Raw genomic sequence first — 25288 nt, forward strand, 5'->3', positions numbered from 1 at the left:
ACACTCAAAATGTGCATCCCCCTCCTGTTGAGATAACATCCCCTTTCTCAGCTAGCACTACTCCCCTGTGTGGCTGTGATGGCTGTCATGGGGCCCACTGCAGAAAGGAGACAGTGGTCAAGCTGAGCTGCTGCAATCTTCCCACTGAAGACGTTTGCTGCTGGGGACTCTGCATCCTACCCAGAGCTGGCTCCAGCTTTTCTGCCGCCCCAAGCGGCAAAACAAAAAACAAACCAAAAAAAAAAAAAAAAAGGATGAGTGGTGGCACTTTGGTGGCAGCTCAATCGAGCTGCTTCTTCGGCGGTGGGTCCTCCCGCTCTTCGGCGGCAATTCAGCAGCAGCTCAAAGAGGAAGAGAAGGAATGAGGGACCCACCGCTGAATTTCCACCAAAGACCCAGACGTTCCACCCCAATACTGGACGGAGTGCCGCCCCTTTGAATTGGCCGCCCCAAGCACCTGCTTGCTATGCTGGTGCTTGGAGCCGACCCTGATCCTACCAATGTAACCCAACTCTGAAATTAGCCTTAAGCTGCAAATCTTAGTAGGACAAAAACGTATGAATTCTAAAGAACCATTTCTTCATTGTTACCTTGCCAGTGAAAACATCAAGTAACCAAAGTATCAGCCTGCAGAATTTAATTTCCATACTGCTGTCAGCACAAAAATGTGTTGTGTCATTGATATTTTTAATGATACTTTAATAGATCATGTGAATTCCTGTATCAGATTTCAGTGGTGCAAATTTTTCATTGTAGCACATTGTACAGTGGGTGTAAAATAAACCATTTTAATGGGGACTTGAACTACCCAGTTGCCCATTCACCTAAGAGAAGAAGAAATTTTGTCTTTATGAGTGGGCTGAGCTGGGTCAGAATCTGCAATTTTGAGGTCTATGAGGCGCAAAGGAGCAGAATGGTTCAACTCCCGCTTCTCCTTTAACGGGAGGGGAAGTTGGGAGTAGAGCAGCCTAGACACTAGCTAGCTCTTTATGAGGCAAGGAGAAAAGTGGTTCTATCTGCTACTTTCTTTTTTTTTTTTTTAAGAGGATGGGACAGAGAAGACCAAGCAAAGCAATCCTTGAGCCATTTTTCACAGGCTATTGGGAGGCAGTGAGGATAAAACTGGCCTCTGAGCTGCTTTAAGAGGATGGAGGGAGAGCACGAAGCAGGGGACTCAGTTGGACAAGCGGAAGAGGAAGACTGGGATTCTACAAATGCAATAGGAAGGCATCCAGCAGGAGAAATTTTGCAAAGCTCACACTATAGAAACCCTTTTTCACACTCACAAATGGATGCAGTTATGCAATACATTTCCAAAGCTGCAATCACATTCCTAAGCACAATTAAAGTAATCTAAAACTCAAAACTTTACTTAGTCCTGCTCATTGTAGTGGTGAACAGAAGGTTTTTTTGCCTTTTTCATAGTGCTCATGGACCAGGAACACACAGCTTAAGGAATATAATAAGGAGAGATAGGTAACATGAAGCCACAGTTAATGACTGAATTTGAAAGGATTCCCTGCACACACATAATTTTGGAAAATGCATCATTTTTGGACATGCTATCTCTGTAGAGATTAATGCCTCCCTTCTTGCTGTGCATTACTCTGCTGTGTAAATAAAATGGGAAGAGAAGAATTCATTTTTGTTTGTTGGTTTGTTTAGGGAAAAAGAAAGCACTTAGGCCTAGATCCTCAAAGATATTTAGGTGCCTAACTCCCATTGATTTCAATAAGAGTTAGGTGCCTAAATACCTTTGCAGATATGGACATTCGTGTTTGGGTTGAAGTGTTACAGCAACAATTGCAAACACTAGGCCAAACTCTCAGCTGGAGCAAATTAATGTAGGCCCACTGATTTCAACAGAGCTATGCCAGTTTGCACAGGCCGTTTAATCCATAGAATTGATTACTGATAGTGGCATAGTTCAAGGTTGTCCAACTTGCTCTTGTTTGCCTGAGTATCTTTATTTTTAATGCAATGGTACCTTTCCCTCTGATGACTTGTCTCCTATCTTTGTGTGAGAGAAAATATGCAGTAGAGTGCAGTGCAAGTCAATTGCACATAGGTTTTAGAACAACAACAAAAAAATCAGGTTGGGTTTTATCTAAAGCCTAGTGAAGTCAACAGGAGTCTTTTAATTCAGTTTAATGGGCTTTGGATCAAGCACGTGGATTAGATCCTAGTGTTTTGATGCCTATTCTGCAGAAATTAAATGGTTCAGATTCAGTCCTGGGTATTAGCAGAATGTGCTCAACTAATTTTAATGGAATTGGCTTATGCCAGGACTCTATTCTGCAGAAATTAAATGGTTCAGATTCAGTCCTGGGTATTAGCAGAATGTGCTCCACTAATTTTAATGGAATTGGCTTATGCCAGGACTCTTTGTTGCTCTGGATGATTTAGAATTATATTCTTTGTGAAGCAGAAGACTCATCAGGACAACTATTTGCTGTCCTTAGTGCTGAACTCCAGAAGTGCAGACGTACAATAATTGCCATGGGTTTTTTTCTGCACAGATGCTAAGTTTCTATCTCATACTCAAAATAACTTACTTAAGAGTCATCATTTCAGGTAGCATGACAGCTAACCTCATTCATCTTAATGAAAAGGTACAACTGAAACAGCACAACAATGAAACTAATGGTTCAACTGATTCCTATTGCTCACCTGCCAATTTATCAAATGAATGTCCCACCAACTAATTGGAAGAAAAGTAAGGTTATATACTGCTACATGTAACAGTAATATATTTTATATAGCTAGCTCATTTTTGGTCTGTTCAGACCGTAATTTATAGCCGCAATGACTCCTGATATATCAGCCTAACAGTTCATTTTCACCTACCTTTTCAGCTGACTGTGCAGTACCAAAAAATATTGGAATGAAGGCAAGCCATACTATACAGGTAGTGTACATAGTGAATCCAATGGGTTTAGCTTCATTAAAATTCTCTGGGACACCCCGAGTCTTGATGGCATACACAGTACATGTAACCATTAGGAGAATGCTATACCCCAAGGAGCAAATGATTTGTAGATCCGTAATGTCACATTTGAGAACTCCTCTGGCTTGGTCAGGGTCCATAGTCTTCTGCTCATCATAATCTATGATGATGTTGGGTGGATCAACCGCAAACCAAATGAAAACCCCTAGAAGCTGAACTGATATTAAACTCGAAGTGATCGCCAGCTGCGATGTTGGGCTTATAAGCCGAGGTGCTGTCACTGACTTTTTGCCCTGTTCAAATATGCGGTAGATGCGGTTTGTTTTAGTTAAAAGGGCTGCATAGCTGATGCACATCCCCAAGCCCAGGAAGATACGTCGGAAGGAGCACACTGCAACATCTGGTTTGGCAATCATCAGGAAAGTAATTATATAACAAAGAAATATTCCGGTCAACAGGACATAGCTGAGTTCCCTTCCAGAAGCCCGGACGATGGGAGTGTCATTATATCTAATGAAGGTCGCCATTACAAAAATGGTGGCAATAATTCCAAGCATAGCCAAGAAGACTGGTATGACGGCCCATGGAGAGTGCCATTCCAATTTCACAATGGGAATAGGGCGGCATCCAGTGCGGTTCTCATTAGGTCGCTCGTTATATGAGCAGAGCAAACATGTCACCTCATCAGCTTGGTACTGGTATCCATCACAGAGCTCACAGTGCCAACAGCACGGCATCCCTTTCACCATCTTCTTCCTTTCACCTGGTTTACAAGGCAGACTGCAAACAGAGGATGGGATCTCGCGTATTCCTTTACCCCATTGCATGTCTTCAATCTGTGAAATGAGAAATGTGAAATACAGAGGGAGGTTATTTGTATGTCACTGTCGGGTACTGCTAGGGAATTGAACTCAGTTGTTACTTAGCAAAAAAAATCAAGCAAGCAATAAAAACACAGATGGCTTCATGTGTTTTTGTGGGAACTGCAGATGTCAGCATTTTCACATACAATTCTGCCTGCATGATTGCAATTACTACTGTAATTTACTATTTTTATTATTAGCAATCTCATTACAATATACATCATATGGGGAAATAGAGATATTATAGAGAGATATAGGAGCACAACACCTTCAGAAGGTATAGGAAGCGATTGTTATGAAAATTAATAGGAATATGTAATGGTTTAATGGAATGCAGCAATACCATAAAACGACTATATGACATGCATCTACAACTTGGGGCTTGATTTCATTTCTTACTAAAACTAGAACACCAGATACATCCAGTTCATGGGAAATGCTGGCAGTGATAATAACATTTTGAATTAGATGAAAGACATGTACTTTATAAGGAAAAAGTGGGAATGGAACCAGTGGAAATGTAGCACTCTCATCAATTCTATCAATCCTATAAGAACCAGAGTTTGAAAGAGTCCATGAGAAACATTTATCAGTGATAAAAGAACAGATAATAGCTAGCTAACATTTCATTTAAGTGACATTTTCTTCTATGTTTGAGAGGCATCATGCATACTTCAGGGCACTAAAATCATAAAAAAAATATTCTTAAATTAATGGTAATTCCCGTTTGATTTCCTTACTCGCACTCTTCCATTTCTCTGGGCTGGTAAACAAAGGATTCAAGTACTAGACAAGATGAGAACTCTAGACATCTTCAAAATATGCCAAAGTAGAACCAGAATCAACCACTTTATAGGTCCTATCAGACATAATGTGAATTTATCAGGCCAGATTCTGATCTTAGTTGCCACAGGGTAAATCCAGAGAAGCTCCACTGTCTTCTTTAGCTAGGAAAGAAAGCTGATTCCAAAGAAAAATGGGTCTATTGGGATGGATATAGATATGGATATTATAAAAAACAGTATCCTAATAACATTGTATAGTTTATATCAAACACATCTCTCTCTACTGTTTTTTCTATAAAAGACGATCTCTAAGAATTCATGAAGTTAACATTTTTGTTACTGAGATTGGCACAAAAAGTGGGAGTGTCCTTATAAAATTTGTGGATGGCACAAAGTTGGGAGGTATTGCCAATATGGAGGAGGACCAGAATATCATGCAAGACTATCTGGATGATTTTGTAAACTGGAATTATAGAAATGGGATGAAATTTAATAGTGCAATCATGCATTTAGGGACTAGCTATTAGAATTCTTGCTATAAGCTAGGGATGTATCAGTTGGATGTGACAGAGGAGGAGAAAAATCTGGGTGTATTGTTTGATCACAGGATGACTATGAACCACCAATGTGATGCAGCCATCAAAAAGGCTAATGCAGTCCTATGACGCACCAGACAAGATATTTCCAGTAGACAGAGAAGTGCTAGTACAATTACACAAGGCACTGGTGAAAGCTCATCTGGAATAGTGTGTGTAGTTCTGGTCTCCCATGTTTAAGAAAGATTAATTCAAATTGGAACAGGTGCAGTGAAGGGCTACTGGGATGGAAAACCTACCTTATGAGAGGATACTCAAAGAGCTTAGCTTGTTTAGCCTAACCTAGAGAAGGCTGAGGGGAGATATGATTGTTCTCTATAAATAAATCAGAGGGATAAATACCAGGGAGGGAGAGGAGTTATTTAAGTTAAGAGCCTATGTGGACACAAGAACAAATGGATATAAATTGGCCATCAACAAGCTTAGGTTTCAAATTAGAGAAATGCTTCTAACCATCAGAGGAATGAAGTTCTGGAACAGCCTTCCAAGGGAACAGTGGTGGCAAAAAGCCTAAATGGCTTCAAGACTGAGCTTGATAAGTTTATGGAGGGGATAGCGTGATGTGACAGCTAGCAGCAAATATCTCCAATGGCCAGTAATGTGCCACTAGATGGGAGAGGGCTCTGAGTTACTGAAGATTATTCTTTCCAAGGTGTCTAGTTGGGGGTCTTGCCCACATGCACAGGGTCTAACTGATCACCATATTTGGGGTCAGGAAGGAATTTTCCCCTCGTTAGATTTGCAGAGACCCTGGGTTATAGGTTTGTTTGTTTTTCTGCCTTCCTCTGCAGCATGAGAGAGGGGCACTTGCAGGTTTAAACTAGTGTAAATTGTGGATTCTCTATAACTTTAAGTCTTTAAATCATGATTTAAGGACTTCAATAACTCAGCCAGACACCAGGTTAGGGGTGTATTATAAGAATGGGTAGGTGAGGTTCTGTGGCCTGCAATGTGCAGGAGGTCAGACTAGACGATCATGATGGTCCTTTCTGACCTTAAAGCCCATGAGTTAGCTTTTTGTAACTATTAATATATATAGGAAGTTTAGGGTTTGCAAGTCTTAAATGAAGGATTAGGTCATACTTTGGTAATTTAATTCAAAATCGGTCCTGGCTCAAATTCATTTAATATATTTTAAAAAATAAATAAAGTCACATGCTGCTCAAAATGTTTAATCTTCTTGCTATGCTACCAAGGGACACTCCTGAGAATGTTAGAAAAATAATCCCACAATAATAGATATTCCAAGGGTCTGGCACTGTATTAGAAACTTCAGTAATCTTCAATATACACAACTTATATTGGAAGAAAAAAAGACCCACAAGTTCTTCTTTCATGCTCTGCTGAGTTAAAGGTGCATAATTTATAGAAACCAAAGGGATATTGACTCCAGTAGCTTAAATGAATTAATACAATTATTTAATTATAATGATAAAGATGATGAGGTCTCACTGAAAAGCCGGGCACTAGGCGCCAAGAACTATGGAGTTCTAATCCCAATCTGCCACCAATTTATCAGATCAACTGAGGCAAGTCACTTACATCGTCTGGCAATTTGGCCCAAAGAATGTAAGTGGTGGTGTAAATTACATAAATTGGAGTAAAGTGGTGAGTGTCTAAGTTACATGCTGAGGGGGCAGAATGAATTGTTTCAGAAGGAAAAGGAAGCAAGAGGGAAATATAAGAAGCAAGAGGTGCTGGAACAGTCTGTATTATGGCGGTGCTGAGAGACATTGAACCAAACTGTAAACCCTGTATATGACAGAAACCACTTCAAGCCAGGAGCTTTGGCAGCACCCCCAGTATCCCTAGTTCCAGCACTATGATAAGAAGTTGAAATGGGACAGGATTTTTAATTGTCTGGGTATACTGCAAGAAGGACAGGAGACTTGTTATGGGTTTTAATCAGGCCGCAACTTTATTTTATAGATGTCTGGGACTACCCGGCAGATAAAGTGTACGGTGCATGCAAATCCATGCTTATTCAAATCAATTCACTGGGCTTTCACCAGCCCCCCTTTGTTTCCATCAGGTCCCACAGCCGACCCATGATGTGGACCTTACTATCCACCAGCCTCTCAAGAGGCTTACGGAGGACTATGAGAACGGGGGCGGGGGGTTGGCTCCCTACCATACCAGTCATGGGAGTCCCCAAACCCCTGCCCCTGTTCTGTTTCTTTATCCATTACCTCCTCTTAAATCCTTTACCAGGACATTTATCTAGTCACTGGCTGCCCTCCCTGTGGAGTACCTGCACTCCCTGGCGCTCTTGGTGTTATGCCATTGAACCACGGTGTGTGATGCCACCTTATTCCAATTTGTGTTGCTGCCCTGAATGGAAACTGCTTATGACATGCCCCCAAACATACTGGGTGCCCGCCTAATTATATTTGTATAATTAACAAAGGCCAGGCTGCTGTCTGGATAGGCCTGTACCATAACACCCGCCTAGATGACAAGGGCAGCCTCCCAATGTTTTCATGTTCTAGGCACCCTTGGTCTCTTGGGCAGTTCACTGTTTTGCTCGCCTCGTCCATGTTTATTGTCTGTGAATACCTTCCTGTGCCATAGGGATATTACATGCCCAAATTGCCTGTGAGGATTCTAGATTTAGTTGCACTGAGTAGGTGAACTCCCATTGGGTAAGCTACCCCGGCATAGCCGTACTGCAGAGCCCTGTTTCCCCATAGGCCCCCAGGGAGTGTCTACCCTGTCCCCTGTGGTTACATGCCCTGATGGCCGATGAGTTGCCATGTGCCCCTTCCTTGTCCTGCTGCTGAAACTTGAGCCCATGCTGGGCCTACCCTGTCACCCTGTGCAGACCCCTCACATCTAGCTGCCTGAAGCTGCTGTTGTAAATGCAAATTAGCTTGCAGCAGCTGTGTAATAATGCCAGGGCCCCCCCACTGAAGGTGCCACCCCTAGGTGGTTCTGTCCAGGCTTCTCGACCTTCTACACCTGGGCCCAGAGTACTTACTACCCCAATCGCTGACTCCTGTTCCCCTTCGGTGAACTCACTGAGTGACTGGTTGAGCATGGTCTCTGCACCTGGCTGTGGCCCCTGCAACGGCCACCCTTTGCCAGGCTGGAAGCCCAGATACCACCTCTGCCACCCATTTCCCCAACCTCTTTGTGGCTTACATTACACTCACCCCCAGGATCAGCATTACTGCCATCCCTTCCCTTAGGTGGAAGAAAACATCCTGGTTTTTTAGGTGACCTTGCGCCCTTTGAAGCTTTGTAATGCTGTGGAGAAAACCTCAGAAACGTCACTGACCATTTGCTGCACATCTTAGCTAACCACCCCATCAATGCACACAGCCAGCTCACCTGAGTGCACGACACTTTCCTGTGATCATTTACTAAGCCTCCCTTAGTCCATGAGGCTGCCCTGGGTTATGCCTTGGGTTATTAAACACACCACCCTGAGCAGTAGCAGTCCACATACTTGTGAGCCCCCTTGCCCCTGCCACAATACTGTTTGTCTTGGGTTTCCTTCCAGCCCACGGGCTCCCTTGGGGCTGCCTGGCCTGTGCCTGTCCTCTTTCCAGCAAAGATATATAGGCAAGTGAGCAGCAAGCAGCACACAGCCATGAAACAGGTACATTTTCCTTGCCTTGCTCTGTCCCTCTCCCCTCCCACCCCCCTTAATTGTCCCATGCCTTGCTCCCTCCCCCTCCCAGGAGATACTCAGCTTGCTCCAAGTGAAATGAGAGGAGAGGCCAAACCCTTGCTGATGCTTATAACTTCTCATTCCTAGGTGGTGAGTCATCCACCACTCTGACTACTTTTCCAGCAGCTGTATGTCTACCCTAATCCCACTAGCCAGAAAGCATTGGCCTGATCTCCCGGCCAGCCAGAAAACACCCCACCCCCGCTTAAAGTGCAGGGTGGTGACTATGAGCTTTCCTTGTTATGTTGTACTTGCATATTTTGCATCCTTGCCAAGTCCGCATTCCCGATTGCAGCTTGCAGCCCCTGCCTACCGAAGGATTGCAAGGCCAGCTGGTACATGAAACAGTTACATTTTCCTTGCCTTCCTCTATCTGCCCCCCCATGCACACTGAATTCCTTCAAGCCAGGAGGTTCGGCATCACCTCCAGTATCCCTAGTTCCAACTCCTATGATAAGAAGTTGAAATGGTACAGGATTTTTAACTCTACAAATCACATAAAAGCCAAGACCCCATAAAAAAAGAACCTAAAAGAGCAATGAAAAACATGATAAAGAATAGAGGAGATGTGGTCTGTCTTAAGCTTCACAGAGTTATACACCCGTTTGGTTGTATTATAACCATTTCATATGTAGGTAGGCTGAGAAGGAGAGATCTCAAGCTAACTTATTTAAGGTTGCACAACAAGAAAGTTGTGCAACAGAATTTACGAGTTCTGATTGCCATCTTTCCTGTTCTAACTACCATACAGAGTTTCATTGATCTCATATTTCTGTTGTAACCTAATCTGCAGTAGTTGAGGGACTTGTACTAATTTTCTATGTGCCAAAATCTCAAGGAGCCATACAACTGAATCCTTAATGCATTATCATACTTTTCTTCTATTATAAGCTTATAATAGGTGAATTTCCATATTCTCAAAAGTATTCAATAGCATGGCCTGATATTTGAGACAGCCTCAAGGTATCTCATTTTGTACATATACTGTGTGCAGGGCCGGCTCCAGGCCCCAGCACGCCAAGCGCGTGCTTGGGGTGGCATGTCACGGGGGGCGCTCCGCTGGTCGGCGGGAGGGCGGCAGGCGGCTCCGGTGGACCTCCCGCAGGCGTGCCTGCGGATGCTCCACCAGAGCCGCGGGACCAGCGGACCCTCCGCAGGCACGTCTGCAGGAGGTCCACCGGAGCCGTGGGACCAGTGACCGCCAGAGCACCCCCCGGAGAGTGCCGCCGTGCTTGGGGCGGCGAAATTGCTAGAGCCGCCCCTGACTGTGTGTAAAGAGATAAACAGCTGATCAGGCAAAATTATAGAAAGTCCTTTATTTGTTGACTAGGTATACACCATGATAGCTCTATATCATTGGCCTCAAAGATTTGCTAGTGTTCTGTCGCTTCTGGCTAAAAAATTAATAATGAAACACTGCCTCTCAGATAAGCCACCTGACATAGAAGTCTGGCATAGTGAGATTACCGATCTGATTGTAACTAAAGACACTCTCCCCACAAAGAAAAGAACATATCTGAGACATTTTTGTCTTTAAAATAAATTATTGGTTTATAACTTTTTAAAGAAACCCAAACAACAACAAAATGTTTGTTTACAGACTACATATTGTCTATACATTAGGTCTTAGGTATTTCTAAGGTTATCAGTTTGTTTTCCAAGAGATGGCAAATTATGCCTTGGTTTATTATTATTATTATTTATTCTCTCAACTGCCTTGAATCTAATTTTGGTTTTGAAATCCTGCATCTGAAAGAGAATTCTGTTGCCACAGTAATTTCCATTTGTCAAATCATATTTGATTACTGCTTGCACTTATGTTATTTACAAAACTGGTAGCTCTTTTTATGCCACACTTCTAATATTTTTTATTCACTGCAAATAGGATCCTACCCAGGTAAGATGCAGTATTTTCAAAACAGTTTACCTAAACACATGTGATTCTAAGACTTTTTTTTAAAGAGGTGAACTGAAATGCTATTTAAAAAATCACTTTGGTTGAGAAACTAAACAGTATTCAAGGACCCTTATAATTTAAAAATGGACAGTCTTTTTAAAAACAAAAAATTTTTTAAATCTGTTCTTCCTTCACTTACCTGACATAACCAAAACTCAAGGTTTTGCTTCTCTTGTTTCAGTTAAGGACACTGCTAAAGTCAAAAGCAGCGTAAGCAATGCGAGGGGGTTAGATGTTAGAGAGAGCATCTCAGCTGTTACAGGAGAAACACAAAAACCGTGTCTTGGCCAGAGAAAAAGCTTTTCATTTCACTGTTACAAAGAAATGGCATTATTTCTTTTATTTGCCCATCCCTTGGAACCCCTTATTCAGGCCAAACACCCATCAAAGTCAAGGGGAGTTTTGCTTGCATAAGGCCTGCAGGGCTAGATTGTTTCTTTTCATGTTTTGAAGAGGTGGAGGCTTCCACTGCATTTTTAACTGTTGAGTATTATTTCTTTCAGGCCCCACTCTGCTGCTGATGACAAGCTAATTGATAGGAAAGACACATGAGCAATTAGAGTTGAAACAAATGAACAGCAAAGGTGAGCAAGCTTCCACTCATATAGCTTTTGCTGAGAGGCCAAAACTGAAGCACAGAGAAATGAGACGGCTTGCCTAATGTCACACAGGAAACCTGTGACCAGGCTGGGATCTGAACTCTGCTCTTGAGTCCCAGTTCAAAGTCTTAACTGCAAGACCATACTTCCTAATGAATTATTTTCCCTACAGCGGAAAAGTCCATTTTGGTTCTGGGTTATCTCGAATTCATAATCCCATTCTCCCTAAACTTCTGCCCATCCCCTATTTCAGAAAGGCTCAAAATTAAGATTTATTTAATCAATTTCCAATATGTATTCTAATTATGCTCACTGTGGACAAGACGTTGTCCTAATTGTCCATTTTAATGAATAAAACAACTGTTACTATACGTATATAATATAAACATTCCTTTTTTCCTCTTCAACGTGAACATTTGTATTATGAGACACTTGTACCAAACAACATTATTTCACACAATGTTTAACATAAAAATCAGTTCAGAAATAATTACTTTAGTGTTAATATACTCTGCTAGAAAAAATAACCACTTTCCATCTTTTGGGTTTACCAACTATGCCATAATTTTTATGGACATATTGGAAAACAATCGTTGAGGACTGTTCTCAGCTTTATTGCTACCTTACAGATTGGTTGCAGACTCCAGTTACAAAGTCAGCAGTTCAAACAGTTTTTGTATATTCAGCCTTACAGATGATAATATTTACATGATTTAGCTCCTAGGGCTTAGCCATTGATGTCTTCTAATTAATTTCTAAATCCTGGTCTTTAAAATGATAATGGTTTTAAGCTAAGCATATGTCAACAATACACAGTCAATATATTCAATTGCAATATCTGAACTAAACTTTCTTTTATTAAATAGATCACAACAAGAAAATAAACCAACCTACCTAGGAAAAGATGCAAATCTGCACCACTAACATCCCTATGCATTGCAACTAAAAGGGGTTTTCTTTTTGTTGTTATTTTATTTTAATGTCACTGTCTGCATAGGACTAACTGAAAACAGTTATAGAGGAATGGGAGATTTACAGATTTAAATCTTGGAGATTTCTAATTGTGCCTAATCAGCTCAGGATTGCAAAGTTCTCAAGAAATCATAGAAGATTATCACTGAAAGTTATAAGAATATGTAGGTTAACTTTAAAAAGGCTTTTAAAATTCCTTTTTTTTTTTTTTTACAATAGCAAGGGACAGACTATATTTGAAAGTGTGGTGGTTGTAAGACAACTGTATTAATCCTTTCCTGGTTTCTGTGAGAAGACTGAAGAATAACTATGTGAGATTCCAGTCCTGGAATCTGAACTGGATTGGCAGGGTGCTGCCCCTGTGCAGACACACCATGACTTCAGTGGGATTCTGTGTGGATGAGAGGACCTGCCTGTGTGGATCAGGTTGCAGCATCAAGACCTTGATTATTTTCTACAATTTAAGAGCTTGATCTCCAAAGGTGTTCAGTGTACCCATCTCCAACTGATTTTAAATTTCATTGTTGTTAATGGCTATCGTGGGATGGAGCGGGTGCCGGTGAGGTTGGAATTTGGTTGTGTATGTAAATATATATGTATGTATGTATGTTACACCTGGGAGACATTTTCAAGGTAACTAATAATGGCTCCAATAAGCGCAGCAGTATGGGAATAAAGTTACTGATGAACTGATGTGCCCTAAAGTACAAGTTGTTCTCCCTTATTTTGTAGCCCTTTAAAATATATATTTTTAAAAAGCAGCTTTAAAATATTTAAGCTTCTTTTAAAAAGTATAATACTCTTAGAAGATATTATAGCACCTGAGAGAGGACAGTCCCATATAACTATTCCTGCTAGTGTTTAGAATCAGTCTTTACATTAAAAGAACAAATAATTTCCATTTAGATCATATTATATATAGATAGATAGATAGATAGATAGATAGATAGATAGATAGATAGATAGATAGATAGATAGATAGATCTACGTCTCCAGGTGGACTGCAGTACAGATAAAATCCCAGTTAACAGCAGGGTGACAAAACCAGACACTTAAGGTGGCAGGTTTTTCTTCCGTCATGAATATATGCAGTCGTTCATTGCACTCTTATTCTTCCTGTTCTATTCTGGTGAGTAGGCTGGTACTAGAGTTCACTTAAAGAGCAGAATGCTGGCAAGTGTCAAAACTTTGACTGATGACGAGAACACAGCAGGCAGATAGCGGTGGACAGTTGCTATTACAGGTAAGCTAGGATTTTCACCTTTAAGGCTGTATTCTCCCTAGCTCTATGTAGATGACTGGGGGAACAAAGAGCCTTCTGCACACTTCATGCACCCGCACAAGGACCATGAATAATCATCATCCCTAAGCTCAGGGGAGCACACGGATGGTTCACTCCTAGGGTGAACATAATCACAAAGGGAGTAGGGAGGAGGCAGAGTATGACTCAGTGACCAGTTTTGGACAACTGGCAGGGGGCACAGGGATACATAAGGGTTATAGGAATCCCCTGGGTTTGGTAGCTACGTACTAGTCCACCAAAGAATGTCATGTAAGGTCTCTAGGGAAAGCCTATATGTCAGAGGTAATTTCAAGATGTATGTATGGAAAATGATGTGAGCGTATATATGCTGAAAAGTACATTATCTAAGTCTGTGAGTTAAGGCAGGTCAGCAAATGGTGATCCACATAGTCCTGGCCAGATGGGGGAAGAGACACTTTCTCTCTCTGGCTGGTCATGTGAATATTGTGTATTGTATAGTTCACAATGGACAGACATTTACCCCGGCCCTTTAAATCACCACCAGAGCCCCGCTGCTGGAGCCCTGGGGTAGCTGCTGGAAGCCCAGAGATTCAAAGACTCTGCCCCTTCTGGTTGAGGCCCTGCATACTGGTCTCTGCTCAGGACCCTGGCCTTGCATACTGGTAAGTTTCTTAAGTTACTTTCACCCCTGCCCTGTTTCAAGATAAGAGAGATGAATCGTGCTCACTCTCCTGTTACACGGTCCCTCCTACGGCTCCTAAAAGTCAAGACATTTGATGATTCTGCAAACTGAAACATGCAGCAAGGAATAGGTCCCACCAGATCATAACACCATCCTGTTAATAGCTTTATGGCTTCAGTATACAGAGAAAATGCATTCAAATTCAACTATTTCACTCTATCCTCAAATTACACCCTAGTTCTTAAGTAGGATTGACAAGGATGCTCTCAGCACACTGGGCTTCAGTGGAGTTAGTCTGTATTTACACTGGTTTAACAGAAAGCCAGTGTCTAACCTTACAGAATATCTCTATATGCTTCTAAAACCAGGCACAACTGAATGAGTTAAGGATGCAGCTGTGTCCTTCTCTCATTTTTTTCCTGCTTTTTGTTTTAAATCAGAAGTCTAAATCTGGTTACTTTTAAAATACCCCTTAGAATACTATTGACAATGGCCGAGAGTGTGACACATTAACTAATGCTTCCCAAGCAACAGAAACAAGATACAGTGTCTAAGTTGATCACTACTTCCTGTAAGAACATTTCTGTGTTAAGATAAAATGATTTCTAGAACTCCAGTGGGCACCAGCAGAGCTCTAGGCACTGCTATTATATTCCAAAAGAGTATTGATTATACCATTAGAAATCCGATCATGAATTCTGCAATTGACTGCTGGATTTTCTTTCACAGCGTCTTTTTCTATTTTGAATGTGATTCTGAAGGAACAATTTATCTCCCTTAATTTCATGAGAAACTTTAATGTTGTGGTCAGGATTTTTTCTTAGCCAGCATGTTTATTCTTGTTTAATGAAAGCATTACTACTTCACAGTATTTCTTATTCACTTCTCTTAGGCTGTGGATCTTGTCTGACACTGTTTTTCTCTCCACTTTGTTGCCAGCCTTTATGGATGGACCTTTCAGCCCCTTCGCTTGATTGCCCAGACTTTCCTTGACACATCTATTAAATCACAAGAGATTCAGACAGATGGGTACCTTATTAGTGATTTGCATTCCACCTGACTCAAGAGGTGACAGAAAATTTTCCTTGGTGAATCTAGCAAGGCTCAGTTCTCTCCATGTTCCTTTTCAACATTACATGAAACCACTGGGTGAACTAGTCAGATTACATGGACGCTAGTGTCAGTAATATTCAGGTGATACATAGCTTTACCTACTACTATTCTAATAGTGCTCAACACCTCACACTCAGGGCCTGAAATTTAATATACTTATTACTGGGACATACATGAATAAAGTAGTATGCCCTGAAGGGTTTCCAGGATCAACAGATTGGAATAACAGAAACTTGGTGAGGTAACTCACATGACTGGAGCACTGTCGTGGAGGGATATAAACCGTTCAGGAAGGACAAGCAGGGAGAAAAGGTGGAGGAGTTGCACTATATGTAAGAACAGAATGATTGCTCAGAGCTCCAGTATGAAACTGGAGAAAAGCCTGTTGGAGAGTCTTTGGGTCAAGTTTAGAAGTGAGAGCAACCAGGGTGATGTTGTGGTGGGCATCTGCTATAGACCACCAGACCAGGAGGATGAGGTAGACAAGGCTTTCTTCAGACAGCTAACAGAAGTTTCCAGATCACAGGCCCTGGTTCTCATGGAGGACTTCAATCACCCAGACATCTGCTGGGAGAGCAATACAGCAGTGCACAGACAACCCAGGACTGAGGCATATGACTTATGAGGAAAGGCTGAGGGAACTGGGCTTATTTAGTCTGCAGAAGAGAAGAGTGAGGGGGGATTTGATAGCAGCCTTCAACTACCTGAAGGGGGGTTCCAAAGAGGATGGATCTAGGCTGTTCTTAGCAGTGGCAGATGACAGAACAAGGAGCAATGGTCTCAAGTTGCCATGGGGGAGGTGTAGGTTGGATATTAGAAAAAAACGATTTCACTAGGAGGGTGGTGAAGCACTGAAATGGGCTACCTAGGGAGGTGGTGGAATCTTCATCCTTAGAGGTTTTTAAGGCCCAGCTTGACAAAGCCCTGGCTGGGACGATTTAGTTGGGATTGGTTCTGTTTTGAGCAGGGAGTTGGACAAGATGACCTCCTGCGGTCTCTTCCAACACTAATCTTCTATGATTCTATGATCAGGCTCCATATTCTTAGGTGACTCCGGAATTACAGTGTCTACAATATTTTGGGGTCACTATGTTTCTTTAGGTGACACTATTATTTGTACTGTAGTAGCACCTGGGAGCCTGACTTATGGACCAGGACCCCATTGCACTAGGCACTGTAGAAACACAGAAAAAGAAAGATAGTCCCTGCTCCCACAAATTACACAGCTTTAGGACCTGATTTTCCACTGGCTCACAGGTGGAGATGCCATTCACATCTGTGCTAAGTGGGTGTGGCAGTTCACTAGATGAGAATGGTGGCATTTGAAAACCATTTTGCATAGGTGCAAGTGATCACATGTGGTATGAGGCAGTAAAGAACCTGGCCCTTATTTCCCCTAACCTTCTTTGCATCTCTCACACCGTATTATCATTTCAAGGTGCAAGTTGTCCTCATAATAGTCCTCTGTGAATTTTGCTAGAGCTAAAATGAAGGCAAACGTTGGGCGTTATTTTATTGCCCTCTCTTTTATCTTTCAGTACCTTTCCTGTTTTGAAATAGATAATAAAACTATATTGACTGAAGACTTGACACACACTTTTGTCACTCACTCCAGAATTTTGTATTCAGTACTCCCTGGTTTTATTGTTATGTCATGTCTCTAATTAGTTAATTGCTTTGTCTGGTCAAGATACAAACATCTTTTTGTGATTTCTTCTTCTTCCCTTAGACAATGCTGCTTTCTGGCACTTGTTTCCCCATTCCTCTCTGTGAACATGAAGGCAAAAGATATAATATTATAAAATAATAATCATACATTTTATACAGTTTTGTGGGAAATTTCACCTTTGTGGGAAAGACAGAAATATTTCTCTAGAGGGTTTTTTTTTTTAACTAAAACTGTAACCATTTGAACCAGCTCAGGGGGTTGAATTCTTCCGTTACCCTAACCACTGTCTCTTGGGGAAGTGGATTACCCACAGCGATAGGAGTACTCTGCGCCCCTATCGTCACTGTAGGAAGCGTCTGTACTGAAGCACTTCAGGAGTTCCAACACCACTGTGACACTGTAATGGTTTAAGTGTAGACATAGTCTAAATATCACCTTTATTTCTACACTGTATTTATTTCTACCCTTGATGATCTTCTTACTTCGTGGTAAGTTCTTGGCTAAGGGCTTCTTTGAACATTTTTTGCTGTGTGTGCGAGAACTGTGTGAATAAATGATTTCTTTAATTCACTGGCTGCATACCCCCTCCCCAAAAATAATTGTTTGGGTTTGACCAAAATGTTTTTGGTGGTGTTGTCAGGTTTTTATATATATATATATATATATATATATATATATATATATATATATATATATATATATATATATATACACACACACCTTTTTAAAAAAATGATATTTATGCAAAATTCAAAACAAAATGTTTCAAAACAAAAAACGGAAATGTTTTGATATTTTGGCTAATACAATATTTGTCCATAAAGTTTCACCCAGCTCTATTCTCCTTCTGTTATTCATTTTTCTGCTTTAGTATTTGTTATTTTCCATCATTTAGCTATTGTAACAGCCAAAGGTAATCTAGATGTACTGAGTGCTTCTAATAATGCCCTTAATGAGATCCAAAGGGCTATTAATTCTACATTCAACCCAGCACATTTTTAGAATGCTTACAGCACTCAGAAAAGTGCTTCATCTGCAATTTCAAAGAAAATGCTTATTGTCATAAATTTGTGTTGATGCATAGTAAACCTGTAGATTAATTATTTAAATGCTGTTAAGCCTGACTATAACTTTGTTTTATTTTCAAGACTGGAAGTGGGTAGAAAGCGTGCCATGGCCTTCTATTACCCTCCTTCATCCTCATATTAATTTTCATTTTAATATTTGGATGACCAAAACATGACAATATTCAATATGAATTTAAACTGAAATGATGCAGCATATATTTTCCAGAACAAAAAAACAAAAACAAAAACCCACTATATTAAAATGGAGATAAGGTTGAGAGTACATATCAGGTACTTAAGGTAAAAAGATTCCAAGGATATTGTAATTATCCCAAAACTAAGCGTTACAAACCCAGAAAATTTAAAGTGAAAGTTAGACGTAAAAGAAATCTAAATCCATTAGTGTGTGTCAGGTATGGAAATGAACCGCTAAGCCACACAAACAATTTAACTCTGCCCATGCAATAACATTACAGTCATGACTAAACCATTTCACTGTTTGTGCTCCAGATGAGATTACACTTATTTTTAAAGATGGATTAGAGGTTTTTTCCCTTCTTTCATGGTGACACTATAGGACAGAAATGAGGTTGTTTGGGTGACAATTTAATTTTCTTCCTGACAATTTTCTGGTTTGGGGTTCTGATGACTCCCCACACTCCCAAATTGCATTACTGTAATGTAGATAAGACAAAAACCGTAAAAAGGGAAAGATTTTAAAACACAGAAATTTTAGCTGAGGCAAAATTCTAACCCCTACCTTACATTACATATTTTCTCATCCTCCATCTGACATTGTTATATAAATCAAATTTCTTAATAAAATGTTCCTTTATCCTTTCTTCTCCCATAAATCCCCAAGATTTATACAGATACTCAAATATTGGGGACTAGGATGGGATTAACAACTAAATTTTTGTAGGTCATCAAATGAAGATGCAGATAATGGAGCCACTGCCAAATAAGCGAGGCTGAAAATGATATCTAATTACTGTTCCCAAGGTGTCCAACCATAGCAGCAAAGCCAGCACTAACCTTGCTGGCAATCTCAGAAAACAGACGAATAATTAAACAGGCATGGAACATCAAATACCTTCATACCCTACAGATGGTCCCTTCAGGGACTGCACGTAGATTGTGACCTCTTTGGTCAGGACTGTCTTTTTTGTACAGTGCCAGGCACAATGGGGTCCTGGTTCATGACTGGGGCTATGATAATACAAATAAATAATAATGTCGGTGGTAAGTCTTGCACTGTTCTGTAGATAAACAGAAACATTTTGGCTCCTAACCGGCAAGCACTTAAGCATATGCTTAACTTATAGACCAGGATATCTCATTTAAGATAATGGGACTGCTCCATGATTAAGTTGCTTTGCTGGACCAGGGCCTAACTTCCCATTGTCTTTTCAGCACCTTTCATCAGGACTACATTGACCAAAACACAATCCATTCCAACAAAACCCACAAACAAAACAAAATAAGCAAAAGGGGAATGCCTTTTAACCTCATGATTCTCTGATGAAACACACCCATACAGAAAATTACCTGAAGATCCCAAGTGGAGCGCTGTATGCTGCATTCCTATCTCCTGGACTTAAGTTCAGAATCCAGTGCATCCATTTAAAAATGAATAAAAACAATCCATTTTCTCTATTAGCTGTTCATTGAATTGCAGTCATATCTTCCCCTCATCAATACATGATAAATATGTTCTGGGAAAAGTTTACCCCTAGGCCCCTCAATAAGTCATGTTGTTTGCTTACAGCTGAAAATGTACCCAACTGCATACCTAGCTAACATGTGAACATACAACATCTTAGCATTTTATTTTTTTTAAAAACAGTTCTGATTGCACCAGCTGCTCAAAAGAAAGGAGAGACTGTTGCATTTCATTTGAAAGATATTTAAATACAAAATTTCAGCATCATGCAGGGAAAATGACAGCCTGCTACGGATCCAAAACTGAACTCTTTAATCAAACGACATTCCCCCTGATTTCAGTTGGAGTGTTGCCTGAGTAAAGACTGAAGGATTGCTGTTTAATTATCACATAGATTACCTTCAAACCTCTAGCAGAGTACTTTAATGTTGCAGAGTTATCTTTGAGCAACTGATATCAGAAATGGTCTGTATGTTGATGAAATCATTTACTATTTTCTTTTTAAGAGAGTGTGATGTAGTGACTAGGAGAAGAGTTTCTATTTCCACTTCTACTACTGACCAGTTATTTGACCACAGGCAAGTAATTTGTCTATAGTAGTTCTGTTTTTTCCATTATAAAATAGCTGCATGATTAGTATATGTTTCAATAGAATATTTATTAGAGATGAGTCTCAGCTTGTGAATTTCACATCAGAATACCTAGTTCAATGAATAACCTTCTCAAAGTTTGTGGATATTTGGATTTAGGATTTTAATTCAACCCATAATAGAAATGGGAGAGCTGTGAAACTCAGTTCTGGAAACTGGGTCAGAAGCTGAACCTCCTTTAAAATTCTGTGGTGTTGGGAGCTCAGGTTTTGGTTCAGGATTAGTTCTAATTTTTATTTTCCACCTGTAACGATAGAGATTATCAATAGCTGTGGTACCCTACAATGGCAACAGTTTAATAGCCCGATCTAGGATTTGCAGCTTGATAGGTAAGTCTCTAATGGTTAATAGTTAACATGCAAATACATCTCTCTGTGTCCCTCGTTATAAAGCACTTTTTAGTGTATTGTGACTGTACTTTGATATGAAAAATAAGAAAAACTGTAAGAAAAACAAACCCAGTAAACGCCATTCAGAGATATACAAAACCAATTCTGTGCAATACATTGCAAAACCTGAGACTCTTTTCAATGCCAACAGATCAAAAATATTTGGAAGAAAAGGGCTTGTTACCACATTTCCAGCCAGAATTCTAGATTAAGGGGATCCAGCAAATCTCAAAGTAATTCATGCATACTGAGCTTGCAGCTACATTAAAGCTCACTAGCACCAGCACCACCATGCTGGTTTTGTCACAAATAGACTGACCAGATGGCCCGATTTTATAGGGACAGTCCCGATTCTTGGCTCTTTTTCTTATATAGGCTCCTATTGCCCCCCCACCTCTTGTCCTGATTTTTCACACTTGCTGTCTGGTCACCCTAGTCACAAAGTACTTGCTATAAGGAGGGCACACGTGCTGCAGAATTCTAATCGTCACGGAATGTAACCCTGACAACAAAAACTTCTAGAATCAAATAATTCTGTCAGTCCTTTTAATTCACAAATAACACGGTTCCATCTTCTTTCTTTAAAATATTTGATTTATAAAGGAGAGCTTTCTCGGACAAAGTTTGGATGAATTTGGAGCTGCCTGTAATATTATAGCTTATACATAGTGCAATGCATCAGTATATCTCAGAGCAAATGCATCCAGGAATGAGGGTGTTGATCCTGATGTACACTTCCCAGCAAACACTAAAGATGCAATGTAAGCACCATCTGCTTCGAAGTTCCACCTTCAATGCCCTGCTTTGCTCACCAAACAGACATTGGGCAGCCAGTTTCCGAAAGTGCGGTCTGGGAAAACAAAGACTTAGGGCTCAATTTAGACCTCCTCTCAGAATCAAACAGAATGCAAAGATGAATCCAGAGGTTGAGATTCTGGGTGAAGTTAGAGGGGGAGGATGGATAGACTGTAGGTAAGATAGACTTGTGTATAGGCCTTTTGCTGATTTCAAAACTTTTTCTCTTCTGTTATGCTTTATTACTACTGTAAAAATTAAACAATTACAACATAAGAAGTAGTCTGGTTTGGCCTACTGTATTCATAAGCTCGCAAAGGAGAAAATGGCAGGTACTGAGTCCATTTGGGCCTGCTTGGCAAGCACAGTTGATACTCTGAGTACTGTAGCATAGCACACAGGCTAAGAATGGGATTCCATCTCAGAAAATGGGCCTAACACCTGTGGGGGTGCACTCAGAGAGACCAGAGACGTGGTCAAAAGGTGGAGCTAGCCCTATAACCATGACAAAAGTAATAATATTTGGGTATAATCCTGATGTCTTGACTCAGGTAAGAGTTACCTAAACTTACACAAAGGTATTTGCCTCAGTAATAATTGAGTAAAATCTGAGTAGGACTTTGGGGTTTGACCCAATAACATTTAGAATGTCTGTACTTATTTACAAATATTATCTAGCTGTCACTTTAAAACACCCCATTTGAGATAGCTAAATAGGCACAACTAAACCCTTTTTATACATGGGGAAATTAATGGAACGGTTAAGTAATTTAGTAAAGTTCAGAGGAAGAGTCTGGCATAATTCACACACTTTAGGCTTCAAACAGGAAAATTTGTATTTGTTCGGTCATTTCGCACAAGTTACACTTCTGCCCACTCCTGATGCTTCTCTGATCACATACAACAAGCTAAAATTCTGCTTAGCTAAATAAGTGATTTCCAGCTTGTCTGGTTAGCGACTCGGACAATCAAACATACCTATGCAAAAAGTGGCCTGAGCAACCCCCAAGTGTTTTATGCTCTTTTGCCATAAAATAGCTTGTCCCTAAGTGTCATGAACTTATGTGAAATACAGCTGAAAAAATGAAAGCTGGCATCTTTGATGAATGAGAACACACTCTGTAATGAGGAATCCACTCCATCATAATGACAACAGGTCACAGTGCTTGGCTTTTTGTGACCGCTGCACTGCAACTTAAGATTGGGCCTTTTTTGATCTATACAGCACACATCATCTGATATTAGAAAGACAGAGGAATAGACGGAGTTGTGTCTGCAGCCATGCCTCAACATGTCAAGTACCAAAATACCCAGTATTAGAGGTCTGATCGAAATGGGATTCATATACTCTGTGTGATACAAAAGAGAATAAAGGCAGCAGATGAAACATTCCCTTAAAAATAGCTGGTCAAGTTAGCTGGTACCATTATAAACACACAGTTAAATTCAGAGCGACTGTTCAGAATTTTACGATTTATATTGCATGCAGAAAAAATGGTGCCATTTACGAATATGGATGCGTGAATCAGCTCAGATAGTAAGAGTCAGACTGAACCTTCATTCAAACAGCGAAATTGCTTTATTTTTATTTTATTTTTTGAGATTTGGAAAACTTAGATAAATTTTGTTTGTGTTTAATTTCAGAACCTCTACACTGCAACTAGAACAGAAAAAAATAGTGTAATGAGTATAGAAAATAATCAAAGGATAGATTTGGGTTACTCCTTACACAGGCTAAAACAGCAAACACTAGGCAGTTGCACTTTGCACTTCTGTATTGTTTTCTATCCAGGGATCTGAAATGACTAGACAAACATTCATTAATTTAATCATATAGTAAATTAAGGAGAAGGTAGGAAGATAATGTTATGCCCAATTTATAGATATAGAAACTGAGGTACAAGGAGATATAGGCCCAAATTCAGCAAGACAAGCATTTGCGTAACTTTTTAAGTGTGAGAGTTGTCTCATATTGGAACCAGAGTGCTCAGCATCTTGCAAGCTGGTTCCAATATGGCAAAGCATTTAAGCACCTGTTTAACTTTAGTACATTCGGACTGATCATGTACTTACTCACCGAGTTAAAGTTAAGGAGGTGCTGAAGTGCTCTTCTGGATCTGGACCAGAATACTCCGCACCTTGCAGGATCGAGCCCTAAATGACTTGGTCAAAGTCACCTCGGAAGCTGATGGCAAAACAGGAATAAAACTCAGAAATTTTAATACAACTCCTTTTCAGTGCTCCTGCGGTGGTACTGCTAGGCACTGCCTTTGCCCCAGGCTCTCAGGAAAGGATTGATCTAGTTCTTTCTGGTTTTTTAATCTCTGCTCATCAACTGAGATTTTTCTAGTATTTATGGTTGAAATATGAAGGTGTCTGCCAAAACTAATATATTTCTTTTTTTTAAAAGTGGAAATGGTAATAACTAGAGACGTACCAAATGGCATGCATGTAATTTGGACAGCATTCATCTTGAAGTTCCCATCAACTCAAAGTACTTCACCCTATTTATCTCACCAATTCCCAGATTGATTCAAGACCAGTATTTGCTAGTCAAATGATTTAGTCCTGGTTTTCCCTTTTAAAACAGATCAACATCAACATTGCAGTAATTTTCCTATCAAGTCTAGCTTTACATGTCATCGGCTTGGGCCAGGAAAATATCATTAAGGAAAGTCATATAAAATTCAGAGTGAAATCCCAGTACCTGACTTTTCTAGGACATAAATGGATTGCAGTGGTGTTATTAAAACTATTAAATTATCTTGCTTGAGTTATACTCATCAATCAATCAATCCCTAAGACAACTATAGTTGGTACACAGAAAATTAGGTTTGGCTGATTGGATTTTAATTATACTTCATTTGGGGATAGTCTCCCATCAACACCGCCGTCATGTCCCGCTGATGCAGCACAGAAGGAGAGAAAAGAGAAAATAGCATGGCTTGTGACAGACAGTTACTAAAAAGGAGGATGGATGAATACTAAAATCACATGAGTTACTTTTATGCTGAAGGCTATGTGAATTGTCAATTTAGTATTTGCTTTGAAAAGTAGACAGAAATGGCCTTACACATTACAGCAAGTAGCTGAGAACAGCATGTAAAACAATCCAAGAACATAACTGGATAATGGAGTATAATTTTGTAGACCACTATTTACGAGTCAAATTATTGCATTGGGTCATAAAAATAGAGTAAATAAGAATAAATAGCTTGGTCATCCTTTATCATCCATCTGGAGAAGATAATGGCATGATGATTGCAATATTGCCTGTTGAAATTCCACTAGAATGTTCTAGTAAATACATCCAAGAAGATTTAATCTTTTACATTAAATTCTCAAAGCTAAAGAATTATGGGCCTTACTGTGTTTTTTGTATAATAAACTAGATCTTGTACATCACTTTCCATCCAGAGATCTCAAAGAACTGTACACAGGAGGTCAAGATCGTTATCCCTATTTTACCAATGGGGAAAATGAGGTGCAGTGATTTGCCAAAGGTCACCCAGCAAACTAATGGCAGAGGAGGAACAGAACATCAATCTCCAGAGTCCCAGTCTAGTGCTTTATCCACTAGACCACACCCATACAAGTAAATAGT

The 25288-nt window shown here is 40.2% G+C and overlaps 1 protein-coding gene across 23 annotated transcripts in view; it reads right to left on the reverse strand.

The window, feature by feature from the left end:
* Window positions 1-25288, reverse strand: part of GRM7 (glutamate metabotropic receptor 7) — a 1280044-nt gene that overhangs the window by 114163 nt on the left and 1140593 nt on the right. For 21 of the 23 annotated variants that reach the window (XR_005582805.1, XR_005582804.1, XM_039481474.1 and 18 more), the window contains one exon: window positions 2848-3783. The exons of 1 other annotated variant lie outside the window; for it this stretch is intronic. Coding sequence is in view for 20 of the 22 variants with exons in the window: in XM_039481474.1 (XP_039337408.1) it covers window positions 2848-3783 (936 nt within the window). In the remaining 2 variants the exon portion in view is untranslated. Of the gene's footprint in view, window positions 1-2847; window positions 3784-17152; window positions 17219-25288 lie in introns of those variants that run through there. One more of the 23 variants, XM_039481481.1, reaches the window with a different exon arrangement.

The sequence above is a fragment of the Mauremys reevesii genome, linkage group 7, assembly GCF_016161935.1.
Source record: "Mauremys reevesii isolate NIE-2019 linkage group 7, ASM1616193v1, whole genome shotgun sequence".
NCBI classification, from domain to species: Eukaryota; Metazoa; Chordata; order Testudines; family Geoemydidae; genus Mauremys; species Mauremys reevesii.